Source organism: Suricata suricatta, chromosome X, assembly GCF_006229205.1.
Source record: "Suricata suricatta isolate VVHF042 chromosome X, meerkat_22Aug2017_6uvM2_HiC, whole genome shotgun sequence".
Lineage (NCBI taxonomy): Eukaryota > Metazoa > Chordata > Mammalia > Carnivora > Herpestidae > Suricata > Suricata suricatta.
The window spans coordinates 29,809,123-29,822,732 of NC_043717.1; the positions used below are offsets into that span (position 1 = coordinate 29,809,123).

At 40.1% G+C, this 13,610-nt stretch overlaps 1 protein-coding gene across 1 annotated transcript in view; it reads left to right on the forward strand.

The window, feature by feature from the left end:
* Positions 1-13,610, forward strand: part of CFAP47 (cilia and flagella associated protein 47) — a 493,477-nt gene that overhangs the window by 357,029 nt on the left and 122,838 nt on the right. The window contains exon 53 of the mRNA XM_029929640.1: positions 8,947-9,044. Coding sequence (XP_029785500.1) covers positions 8,947-9,044 — 98 coding nt within the window. The remainder of the gene's footprint in view (positions 1-8,946; positions 9,045-13,610) is intronic.

Consider the following 13,610-nt stretch of genomic DNA (forward strand, 5'->3'; position numbering starts at 1 on the left):
AGCACCTAGTCATTGTCTCAGTTGATTCTTTGATGCTTTTCTCAACTCCAGCGATTACTTTTATGACAAGTTTTTAAAATTCTTGATTCGGTATGTTGTCTAGGTCTGCCTTGAACAGTTTTGTGGCTGTGACTTCTTCCTGGAGTTTCTTCAGGGGAGAGTTCCTTCGTTTTGTCATTTTTGCTAGTTTTCTGTCTCTTGTCACCTTTAGAAAGCTCGTTGTGCACTGTGCACCTGTTAATATTTCTCTGTTAAAGGAGGCTTATTGACTGTCCAGGGCCTGTCGTTTCAGGACATATTCTCTTAATGGTGTCTCTCAGTTTTTCTTGTTGTGCCTGTGAATATTTTATTTACCTACTCAGCTGTATTTGGTACTCACCATAATGCACACTTTGGCTTGTTTCTTGGTGTAGTCCTAAGAAGGAAAAGAGACAGACAAACACAGAGGGAACAGAAGCACACAAATGCACAGACAAATCAAACAAAGAATCACATTAAAAGGAGGAAAGAAAAGAAAGAAAATGGAAAGGAAATAGATAAAACGAAGAGAAGAGAAAAGAAAAAAAAAAGAATAAAAGGGGGTCGGAGACCACAAAGGACAGTGGACAATCTAAAAGTGTATGACCAGTTGAGGGGAGACGTAAGGATGAGATACAGGAGAGTATATCTGGACTGCAAGAAGGTGAAAAAGAAAGGGAGAAAGGAGAAAGGAAAATAAGGAGTAAAAATTTAAAAGAATTAAGTAAAACTAAAAAAGGGTAATAATGACAAAGAAATACGTATGAAAAAAGTGAAGAAGAAAAGAAAAAAAAATTTTATAAGAAAAAAAACGCAGCAGCTCCCCCTGATGGATAGGCCTGGTTTGGTGTGGTAGGTCTTAGAGGCTGCTCTCAGAGGCTCTGCCTTGGTGTCTGCAGAGATTAGATAGGCGGCATCCCATGCTCTACTGAATTACTCATTGTAGGCCACTCTAATGAGTCCAGTCTTCTTGTGCCACCGTTGAGCCTGGTTGTATTTTCAAGGCCCGCCTGGCTTCAAAGTTCCAGTCCACCCATTTTTATGCTACCACAGATGAGATGTATTTGCTTTGGTGGCTGGCTTCTTAGGGGGAGGAATCAGTTTGTCTTGGCTCAGGCAGGGATTTCGGCTGCCCCTGCCTGAGGTGAAATGAGCAGCAGGAGGTGAAGTTATCACCTTCACAGATTCAACTGCGGAGTCCCCACCCCCAGCCGGGAATGCGATGGAGTTGGGGGAGGAATGAGTGCGCTGCTGTTGCCAGAGGCGCCAGGAGCTGCTGGAAATGAACTGGAAGCTCCTGCTGCCTAAACGCGCGCCCAGCCTCCACCGCCGCCAACTCCCTGCTGAGATTGCATAGGTGTGGGCCCTATTTTTTCCCTGCTGGCACTCGGGATTCGGGATTTGCACAGCCAATGCTGGGGGTGAGATGCACTGTGGAGATGAGGTGCGTGCTCCAGCTCCCAAAACAGAGGTCGAAGTGAGCGCCACTGCCATGGCCTTGGACTCCTCACCAAGATGGCTCAGGGCTGGAAGCTGTTCTTTCCCTTGCGCCACCCGGGTTCAGGATTTGGGCTACCCAGCAGTTATCTGTGGAGTGAGCTTCTCTCTCCAAGCGCAGCCAAGCGTTCTTTACCTCTTCCCCAGAGACAGTACTGTGAGCGTGTTCAGTGTTCAGTCTCTCTGTCTCTTCCCTTTGTCTCTCGGGCTCCGTGCACTTGCCCCACGTTGGGCTCGGGCTCCCACCTCCCCTGCCTGTCTTGGGCTGGCCCGTTTTCCAATCTCCCCAGTTCGCACTCACTCACTCAGGTATTCTTCAGGTTCTCTTCCTTCTGGAGTCCGTATTTTCTCCTTCTGCTCTTGCAGATGAGAGTAATGTCCTTCTCAGTTCGATTGATGGGGCAGACAAAGTTTACAGAGCTCCCTTCCTCTCTGCCATCTTGGCTCCTCCCCTCTAGAAGGTAGATCTTAAGTGTTTTCATCACCCCCACCAAAAACCAGTAATTACATGAGATGATGGATATGTTAATTAGCTTGATTGTAGAGATTATTTCATAATGCATAGTATATCAAATCAAATTGTGCCTTAAATATATATAACTTTTAATAGTTATACCTGAATCATGCTGAGACAAAAAAGAAAGGAGAACAACCAAGTAAGATTTTTTTAACCTTCCAAATAGGGAAATATGAAATATACTGGTAACACCCAGTTTTGATGAAGGTCAGGTTGAAGGACACAGTCTTACGCATTGCAATGGGAATTTGAGAACATTTACGGTATGTTTAAAACTTTGTTTTCTTAAGAGTGTAATTTTCAGTAATCTCTATGCCCAATGCATGGCTTGACCTTACAACCCTGAGGTCAAGTCAAATGCTCTACCGACTGAGCCAGCCAGGCACCCCTAAAACTTAAGATTGTTTCTCTCCTTTGATCCAATTATTTCATACTCAGAAAATTAGTTAGAATAAAGAAAAATCAGATATGCATACATTTTTCTGTAACAGTGTTCCTTATGTGATCTAATATGCTGAATAACTGAAACTTAATTTTTTGAACGTTAAAGTTTTATTTAAAACAACTTTGAATATGTATTACTTGCACATACATTTTTTCCACTTCTTTAAACAATAGTTGGCCTCCACCACTATAAGCTTAAGGTATAGAGCATGATGGTTTGCGTAACATATATTATGAAAAGCTTACAGCAGTAGGCCCAGCTAATATCTCTCTTTTTATATAGTTAGAATAAAAAGAAAAGAAAGAAGAAAAGAGGAATATAAAAATTCTGCTTGTGATAAGAACTCTTAGGATTTACTCTCTGAACAGCTTTCCTGTGTATCATGCAGCAGTGTAATTACCCTGTAGTGCTTACTTCTCTTGTAACGGAAAGTTTCTATATTTTTACCCCCTTTCTCCCTTTCCTCCTCACCCCCATGCTCTGTGGTAGCCATGAGTCTAATCTCTTTTTCTGAGTCGTCTTTGTTTTTTTCAATTTTTAAAATTTCTTTTATTTGAGAGAGTGGGAGGGTGAGAGGGTGCAGAGGTAGAGAGAGAGAGAAAGGGAGAATTTTAAGCAGGTTCCATGCTCAGCATGGAGCCAAACATGGGGCTTGATCCCAAGACCCTGGGATCATGACCTGAGCTGAAATCAAGAGTCTTTGGCTCAACAAGCTGAGCTACCCAGGTGCCTCCTGAGTTGTTGTTGTTGTTTTTAAATATTTATTTATTTATTTGGGGGGAGAGAGAGAGAGAATATGTGTGTGTGTGTGTGTGTGTGTGTGTGTGTGTGTGTGTGTGTGTGTGTGTAAGGGAGGGAGTGCACGTGTAAGAGCAGGGGGAAGGCAGAGAGAGGGGGAGAGAATCCCAAGCAGGCTCCATGCTTTCAGCACAGAGCCTGACGTGATGTTCAGTCCCCCAAACTGTGAGCATCATGCCTTCAGGGTCTAAGTTCTATCCATGTTGTTGTAAATGGTAGGATTTGCTTATGTTTTTTTATAGCTTAATAATCCATTATATATATAGATAAACATGTGTAGATACATATATAGATATATCAGAACTACTTTATCCATTTCTTCCTTGATAGACACTTAGGTTGTTTCCATATCTTGTCTGTTGTAAGTAATGATGCAATAAACATGAAATTGCATACATCTTTTCTAAGTAAGAGTTTGGGTTTTCTTCAGTTAAATACCCCAAAATGGGTTTGGGAGTTTTATTTTTAATTATTCGAGGATTGTCCATACTGTTTTCCATAGTGGTATAACTGAACCTGATGAGTTCATCCATCCAACGCACAGCAAGCGAATAAAAACCCTGTCACTGAGCTTTTATAGTGAAGAAAGATAGGCTGTTTATTGGTGTAGCACTACCCTGGTGAACAGGGAACTAATGTTCAAAATCCTGCTGGCTTGCAAGTAAGGGTTTTAAGGGCAAAAATCAAGTGTAAAGGGGTTTGGAAGCATGGGTTCATCTGATTGGTCAGGAATTAGGTAAATTCAAGACTGATTAACTGGTGCCAAGTCACCTGTTTCTTCAAGATCTTGGTTGGGTGAGTCCTTTTCTTCACTGGTCCAGGTGTGCAGAACATCTCGGCAATGTGCAGGAGTTATGCTGTCTTTGTTACCAAAAGCAGAGTTTATATATGATGACTGTGCAGTCTGTTTCATTTCTTGTTCCCTTGGGCTACATTTTCATTGTATTTTTTTAAGTTTATTTATTTAAATCATTGCTACACCCATCATCAGGCTCGAACTCACAACCCCAAAATCAAGAGTCATGTGCTCCTATGACTGAGCCAGCCAGCCAGGGGCCCCTACATTTTCATGATCTTTCTTTCTTTTTTTTTTTTTCTTTTTTTTTTTTGAGTGGGGGGGCTCAAGTGAGAGGCACAGGAGGGAGAGAAAGAAAATGCCAGGAGAGGCAGAGAGAGAGTTATAGGGACAGAGAGACAAGTGAGACTCACCCAAAGCAGGGTTTGTGCTCGCCCGATGTGGGACTTGAACTCTTGAACCATGATATCATGACCAGAGCCAAAAGTCAGATGCTTAACAACTGAGCCACCCAGGTACCCCTACATTTTTATTATCTTAGGCAAAGCATATTCTAAAGTCCTTCCTGGCATTTTTCCCAGTAATCTTTAACCATGGCTGTATGCATTTCAACAGACTTCATGCTCTTGGCAGTTGCGGTGAATGCACCAATGTGTTCTGCCACCAACAGAGCATAAGGGTGCCCCTTCCTCATATCCTCACTAACACTTGCTGTTTTCTGTTGTTTTGATAGTAGCCATCCTAATGACTGTGGGGTGATACCTCGTGGTTTTCATTGGCATTTCCCTCATAACTAGTGATGAAAGTGAAGTTGTAATAGGGAGTATTCTCTGAATGATAAAAATGTTTACACATACATACATATGTATATGGATCTATTAATTCTGTGTAATTTGTATACACCAGTGTGTTTATATATGTGTGTGTATCTTTATATCTATGTCTTTATTGATATATTAAGCCTAGAGATGTGTATTTAAAAAATAAGCAGTTTACTCTTAGTCGTGAAATAATAATTTTCATCTTTAAGCCTTTCAGGAGTTTCTAAAATCACTCTGGTGAATATTGTTGATTTTAAAATTAGAAAAAAAGTTTTAATATGTTCAAAGCCTGTAGCTAAACAATGCTTAATAATCATTACTTTTGTTCTCAGTAAATGATTGCTAACCTGACTCTAAGTAATAAACTCATTTTCAGTGTACATTTTTAGCACTGTAGGAATTAAGTCAGCTACAGCACAATGCTGCCTTATGTTATAGTCACAACAATATCAAATACTAAGTATTATTATATGTGTGATAGCTAATTTTGTATGTTAACCTAGTTAGATTATGGTGTCCAGATAATAGGTGAAACATTATTCTGGATGTTTCTGTGAAGGTGATTTTAGATGAGAATTACATTTATTTTTTTTTTTATGTTTTTTTAATTTATTTTTGAGAGACAGAGAGACAGTATGAGCAGAGAAGGGTCAGAGAGAGAGGGAGACACAGAATCGGAAGCAGCCTCTAGGCTCTGAGCTGTCAGCACAGAGCCTGATGCAGGGCTCGAGCCCACGAACCGTGAGATCATGACCTGAGCCAAAGCTGGATGCTTAACCGACTGAGCCACCCAGGTGCCCCAAGAATTACATTTGAAGGTTAACTTTGAATAAAGAAGATGGCCCTTTGTAATGTGGGTGGGTCTCATCCAATCAGTTGAAGATCTTAATAGAACCAAGGCAGACCTCCCCAGAGCAAAAGAGGAATTCTGCCAGTAGACTGCCTTTGAGTGCAGCCTGCAATTCTTTCCTGGCCTACAGCTTACTGACCTAACCTGCAGATTTTAGACCTACCACATCAATTATAGGAGTTAAAATCAGTCTCTCTCTGCCTCTGTTTCTCTGTCTCTCTCTCTCTCTTGATATGCACACATATATCCTATTGGTTCTGTTTCTCTGGAGAACTTTGACTAAGACAGTCCCCATTCTGTAGATGGGCAGACAGTTAACTGTTCTTTGTGACAGCCTAGTGTCATGAGGAATTCAGGCTTTTTAGTCCTGAAGCCCTTGTAATGCCCAAGATTTCAAAATCACCCCAAAACCAGAAGCCGCCAGCGAGACCGAGTCACGCATGTAAAAGCAAAGGGCATTTATTATTACGGCTTAGGCTCGCCGGGCCTAAGTTCTGTCTCACAGCCTTCACCAATGCAGTGGATCCGTGCTGAGAGCCCCGAGCAAGGGCTGAGTAGGGTTTTTAAGGGGTTTGGGAAGGGGGAGTTACAGGAAATTGTGACATGCTATCATTATTGTATAACAGCATTGTATATAATAATTGGCATTATTGTATAACCATACACATTGTTCAGAACATTCGTTACTTTTGGCAGGACCCAATTACAACATTTAGGGTATCTTTGAATTTAACCAATTACAGTGCGAGTTGAGGGTCTTGTTTGGTGACTATCGGGTTAACTTTAGCATTAGGTAGCAGGGTCCTATCTAAAGTTTCTATCTGTAGGCCTCACCTTTAGGAATGTGGGGAGAGGTAGCTGGCCTTCCCTGATTGGATACCGCAAAGTGGTCTCTTCTGCCTCGGGCAATGTGTAACCGCCTAATAGTTCTGGAGAGACTGACCCTTAGACCTTCTAGTTTAGAGGGGAAACTTAAAGCCTGTCATGGCGTCTGTTTGGTTCAGACTCGTGTTCTTACACCCTTTGTCTCCGGAATTATTTTCCCTACAAGTTCAATGTGGATCGAAGCACGGGAAAAACCAGTACAATATACATGAGCTTCCTAGAAGGGGAAACATTTTCCATTTTAAGAACTCTGGTTTTTTGAGAGGTCACATTTAAACACCAGAAAGACTTTTAAAGCACTGGCATAGAGTTGAAGGAGCAGCCAATCCAAACGTGAGCAGCGGTTTCCTCAGTAACCAGACCTCAATATAAAGTTGGCAACTTATTCTCTGTGCATTCATGGTTTCAAGGCAATTAGCTGGTGTTGTAAAATAAATAGGCACAGAAGGCAATCAAAAATGTGAAAGTAAGTTCGCCCTCAGGAACTTCTCACAAGTATTTGGGATAAAAATTCACAAGGACTTTCACTGTTTCCCTCTCATTAGCTGATTGTTCTGAATGTCTGAATTTTTCTAAGATCCACTAATTCGATAAGTACTTCTTGATAGCTAAAGTATTAGGCTAGAATGGAACGCAATACAATACAACGTGATATGAAGCGGTACCATAAGATCCAGTGCTCTTGGTAGCGGGGAATAATTTTCCGTTTACCCTCCTAAATTCTTGGCTGAGACCCCCCTGTAGTAATAAAAAGACATTAGCAGGAGAAAAACAAACATTTAGTAACTTGTATTCCTCCTCTGTACATGGGGGAGACCTAGGAAAATGAGTAACTTCCTGAAATGGCCAAGCCCTTACCTTAAAATATCATCACCAGCTACAAACACAAAAAGATGGTGGGGGATGAAGAGCCAAGAAAGAGAAGTTACCCACAAAGCAAGGTAAACACAAAGAAGGTTGTCATGCAGATGAAGATCCCTATCTTCTCCATTGATAAGGCATTCCTAAGATTCGGTCCTCCCAACTACCTAGTACTAAAACAAGACACTCTTAGATTCCTTTATAAATGTAAATGTCTCTTACAAAAGGGTAACTTCTCAGTTTTCTTAGTTCTCCTGTGTCTGCAGTTTCTTTAAAATAATCAGCTGAAAATCATCTTTATACCAAAGACTTAGTTTGGAGTGGCAAATTCTACTCCCCTCCTCCATGAAATGCAATTCGATAGAAACAATGTCAATTGATGCCTTACATTACACTACAACGCAGTGCCCTGCTATGCTCTACAAAATACAGCCTTCTCTTTCAGAAGAGAGTGCCTGAGAATTCCACTAGTCTGAGCCCTGTATTTCAGATGTGGAAACTGAGGCCCAAAGAGGCTAGTGATTTACGTGAGTAAGGTCCGCAAACATAGCAGTCTTTGGAATCTTTAAAACTTGACAGTACAGATATGAATATGCATACGATTAACTGAAATTGGAGGACATCTAAACCATAAACTAGCTCAACCCTGGAGAATAAAGAATACCAAAGTAGAAGCTGAACAGATGAGGCTAAACAGGCAGAACACCTGAGTTTGATGCCGGTACAAGCGCTGTTACACAGGACTGTTTTGGAGGGCCACAGTTCCGGTGTCAGGATTTGGGAGTGTGACTTTAAACATCACCAGTGACAGAAATGCCTGCTTTAAAAAATATATTGGGAACCCAGATGTAAATATTACTTTCTCACCACTCAATCCATTTCCTAGTCCAGCTTCCTTTAGGCTAAATTTGTTAGGATCCTTTTTCACCCTTCAAGCAAAAGAAAAATCTCATCAACAGTTCCCGACTCTGTCCTTACACTAGATTCTTAAGGCATAGGAAGTGTACCACTGTGAATTGTAATATAATACTTAGATATTTCTATGTGTAATCTGTGAATGCCTGGGCAATTGGAGGGGGGGATGATTGGTTATTTCTTTAGAAATACAAATTCCTAGAAGTAAAACATTCTTATTTTAGTAGGGGGGACATGATGAGTTCCTGGGGCAGCCACAGGGCAAGGTCATGCAAAATGGCATTTCTCTTAGCACTCTCAAACTGTGATGCATTCAGCTTTTCACCCCCTCCTTGGCTCTCTTGACAAATGAGTCTATCAAAAAGAGTTTGAAAATAGTATCTATTGATGGAATAGAAAATCATACTTACTAGTGTACGTATGGGGAATGCACATATACTTGGAAATTTTTAGGTTAAATATGGTATTCTGAAACCTACATTAAGAACTGTTTTTTGGTTGGTTGGTTGGTTGGTTGGTTGATTTTGTTTGTTTTTTCTTCAGATGATGGTGCTAGCAATTTCCACGTCTGGTACAATCTTGAGATCCATAGCTCTCCAGGACCACCAGTAGACATTATTGAAATCAAGTGTCCTGCTCTGGTAAGAACCCATTAAATGTTCACAGGCTCCGTCTTTCTGCAAACAAAACTTGTGTTGTGCACCTAAATTGCTATCCCTAGAAAACATCCATATTAAATGAATGTACTAGGGTAAATTATTCAAATAATAGCAGTTTTATTTTAAATCTAGTAATATGGACCTTAAATGCTTATGGAAAACAACTGTTAGCTGTATAATATCTTATAGAGGCTTATAGAATATTTATAGTGATGAGTATTCTACATGCATGTTTCAAGAGTTAACAGAGCAAACTTAACCTGAGCCTACATGCTTGGCCTCACACATATAATGAAAGCAGGATTATGCTCTTGGCATGGATCAAGAATATCCTGTCCCCTCAGGCTCTTACTAAGAATCAAATTGGCATGAGATAGATGAACAGAAAATCAAATTTAATAGTGTACATATGGGAAATGCACATATACATGGAAAGTCCAAAGATGGGCAAAATGAGTTATATATGTCATTCTGAGTTAAAGAGAAGAGGGTAGGGGTCTGAGACTTCAAAGGGAGGGAATGCAATTTACAGAACGATGAAAAAGAGTAAATATTTAGTTAGCAAATGTTTGCTGGGCCCCTCGGAAACAACAGAGAACTTGGATCAAACAGGACTTGCTAGGGGCCTCCCTGTCTACCACACCCAGTTCATAGTATAATGTGGTTGGCTGTGGTGATAACTCTCTTCCTAGAGCAGGTCTTCGGACTAAATTCTTTTTAGCCAGTTGTGGGGAAGGTAAAGAGATTTTTCTCGATCTACTGGGCTATGACGGCTTTTGAACTCAAAATAATCTTCATGCCAAAGCAGCCCATCTTGAGGTCCCTACAGTCTCTTGAGTCTTGTGAGAGGTAAGGGAGATGATTCCTTTTCAGAAATACCAAATAAAAGCTGTGCTGTCTTAATTAACAGTAGGTTCACAACCTATTGGAAATATGTACAAGCTCCCTCCCCCCAAACAATGGAATCCCAGACCTTTAGACACTTCACTTCCTGGTTTTTCCCCTCTCCTCCTCTCAGGTTTATTTTCATGGGCTTTGCGGTGAGCATGTGCCAAAGAACAAAAGGAGGGACTGAAAGTCTCTGCATCACCTTAGGGAATGCACATTTATTCCAATCAGACTACTTTTTGCCTTACATGGGCATAGGCATCCTCTGGGGTAAGGCTGTGATCTCTATAGTACTCAGCCAATGAGGAACCAAGGCGGGGACTTGCATACTAGGAGATAAATTGTCTGCTGTAAGTGCCCTGAGTGGGCCTGTTCATCAGACCCCCGCTCTTGCAAGGATGTTGATTAAAGCCTTGCTTACTGTGCTCCACGTTTCCCTGTCCCTCCTTTGATTGGGTTGATGGACTTAATCCTAACACTCTTTCAATACTGATTCTTCCTGGTTTCTATAACAGGCCTTTCTCTTTGAAACATATATGGAGTAACTGGCATAGACATGGGGCTTTAAATAATAGTGACTAAGAATAGGATTGTCTTATGTGAGTTATTAAAGTGTCACTAAATCTGGAGTGCTTGGGTAGCTGAGTAGGTTAAGCATCTGAGTCTTGGTTTTGGCTCAGGTCATGATCTCAAAGTTCTTGAGTTTAAACCCTACTTCATGCTCTGCACTGACAGCACCGAACCTGCTTGGGATTCTCTCTCTCTGCCCCTCCCCTGCTCACACTTGCTCTTTCTCGTTCTCTCTGAAAACAAACTTTAAAAAAAAAAGTGTTACTAACTCCATTATTATTATTATTATCATTATCACTTAATAAGGTGGAATATTGAGTATTGGCTTAAATGAAACATGAGGGGTGATAGGCATTAAGGAGGGCACTTTTGCTATGAGATCTGGATATTATATGTAAGTGATGAATCACTAAATTTCACTACTGAAACCAATACTATACTATCTGTTAACCAGCTTGAATCTAAATTTAAAAAATACATGAAGACAATATTCATTGCTATTAGTCATGCTTTAATTTGATTTAATTGTCTTATTGCTAGTACTCAAATACTTAAATTGATGATAAAGGTTATTTTCATTTTTAAATATGCAGATAGGTTTTTCATAAAAATGATTATTTAGAATCTTGAACTTTTGCTCCAATAAATAAAAAAATTTTTAAAGACTAAGCTACTTTAAGTCTGTAAATGAATTACTTACACACTTGATTTCTGGGTAAATATCCAATGAGACCTAGAAAACGGATGGTCAAGCCATTGAGATGCACTCAAATGTAGCTTGCAAACGTGTTCTCTTCTAAGTGGCATTGATATGACGGTGATAGTGATAGGGAAAAATCTGTTACAAGATGGCCGACAGGTCTGATAAGGAAATTCCTGTTCCTGATCAAAGACTCCCCCTTCCGGTTTCTTCTTCCCACCCTGCTTTTTGCGCACATTCGTGAGGAATGCAGAAGTAACAGGCTATAAATTATTCCCTCTGCTGATGCTCTGGGTTCAGACCTCTGGAGAATGATCTCCTCTGAGCCCACGGGTGTAATATAAACCTCCTGCCTTCCAAGATCTCTAAGTGCTGCTTGGTTCTTTTGCCAGGTGATCCAAACCGGATTCTATAACATTAGAGTCATTTCACCCAATTTCTGTGACTCTATTATCACTGCAGAATAAAATCTTTCTTAAAGGTTATTTTTAATTTGGCATAACTGTATGAAACTACATGCTGCGGAAAATGGTTACTGGGTTAACAGCAATCTCTTTATTAGGACACAGGAGGGAAAATAAAAAACATTTAAAATGGGTCCAGGAAAAATTGGGACCGTGAGGTGGCACCTCAAAAAGAAGGATGTTGGCTTCCTTATTAACTGTATGTTTAAAATAGGTATTGAGCTGAGTAGAGGTCTGCAACCCAAACTAACAAAAAGAGGATGTGATTCTAAAACACTTATAAACAAATAACTGTTCGCATCTTTTCATGAAATGGTATATAATATGCCCCCCTTTGGGGAAGATTTGTCAATCCTTCAAGCAAAATTAATAGAAATTAAGAATTAAAAAAAAGATTTTTTTGTTTTTATATTTATTTTATGAGAGACAGAGACATAGCACGAGCAGGGGAGGGTCAGAGAGAGAGAGGGAGATACAGAATCCGAAGCAGGCTCCAGGCTCTGAGCTAGCTGTCAGCACAGAGCCTGATGCGGGGCTCGAACCCACAAACAGGAGGAGATCATGACCTGAGCCGAAGTAGGAGGCTTAACCAACTGAGCCACCCAGGTGCCCCGAAATTAAGATTTTTTTTTAACTCTCAAATTTGAATAGTAAAGGTTGTCACACCAACTATGAAACACAGCATCAGGATACTTCATGTGGATAAGTACGAAGACTGAGCAAAAAAAGACACCATCTGTTTCTTTTAATGTCCTTCAAATATATTTTCATTTTTAAAATTAATATTTGCATATACACTTTCAGGAATCCATTGTTTTTATAAATATTGGCCCTTGTCCGTTGTCTTTAAAGGACTTGCCCCTCTCTATCTATCTGCTGATAGATTTTTCATAAAAATGATTATTTAGAATCTTGAACTTTTGCTCCAACAAATAAAAAATTTTTATGTAATATATTTCATTATTACTGTGTTAAATAAAAATTCAACCGAGTAAAATTGAATATCTTATTGGCTTTAATAAATGATTCATCAGGCAGCATCCCAGTTAGCCAGTAGAGGAAGCTCTGAGAAGTTGTTTTTATAGCTAGAGGGTGGGGTAAGAAAATTATTAATAAACGAAAAAGTCTGTTCCAGACAAGGTAGCTTTTCCTTAGGAAAAAGAGCAAGGGGTCTTATCATGTAGATTAGATCATCTTCCTTTTTTGGACAGAGAAGGCAAATGGCAGACTCATTGGCGCCCATCAGAAAATTCCAGACCAAGTTAAGACTACTTTTGTGGGGGACTTGATACTGTGTTAGATTCTGTATTAAGCACTTAAGCGCCCCCCCTTACCCCATCCCCTCTTTGAGGACTTGGCTGAAGTGATGCCTCTTTGGGTCTCTGATTATTTTTGTTTTTGTTTCTGTTTTTTTTTTTTTAACACATGTAATTCTAATTCAGTTTGTGTTGATTTCCTATCAGTTTTTAAGTTAAATCTTTCCTGGTTTTGTTACCACAGTGTGATACCTATAACTTATCTCGTTTGTGTCTGTACCTCTGATTATTATCAATTTTGCTATTGCTTTTATTTTTCAATGTGAATAGTTAACATAGTTATGACATAAGGATATTTAATAATTAGTTCTCAAGGTCTACATAGATGATGATGCAATTCCTGAATCCCCATTCCATTAGGTAATTTTACATTGTAATGCGGGAACAGAACTTAGCACCATGAATTGCCAGATTGCACTGTTTGTCACTACAGGCAGGTGTGCTGTATTAAGTAATACTTTCAGCTGAGATTAGTGAGGAAGGGGAGTCTTTTTGGAGTCACTCAGTCCACTGGGGCTAAGAATGACAGAGATGGTGTTACCCTGTTATGCCCAGATTTGTAATATCGTCCTCAAAAACAAGAAACCGCCAGGGAGACCAAGTCACACAT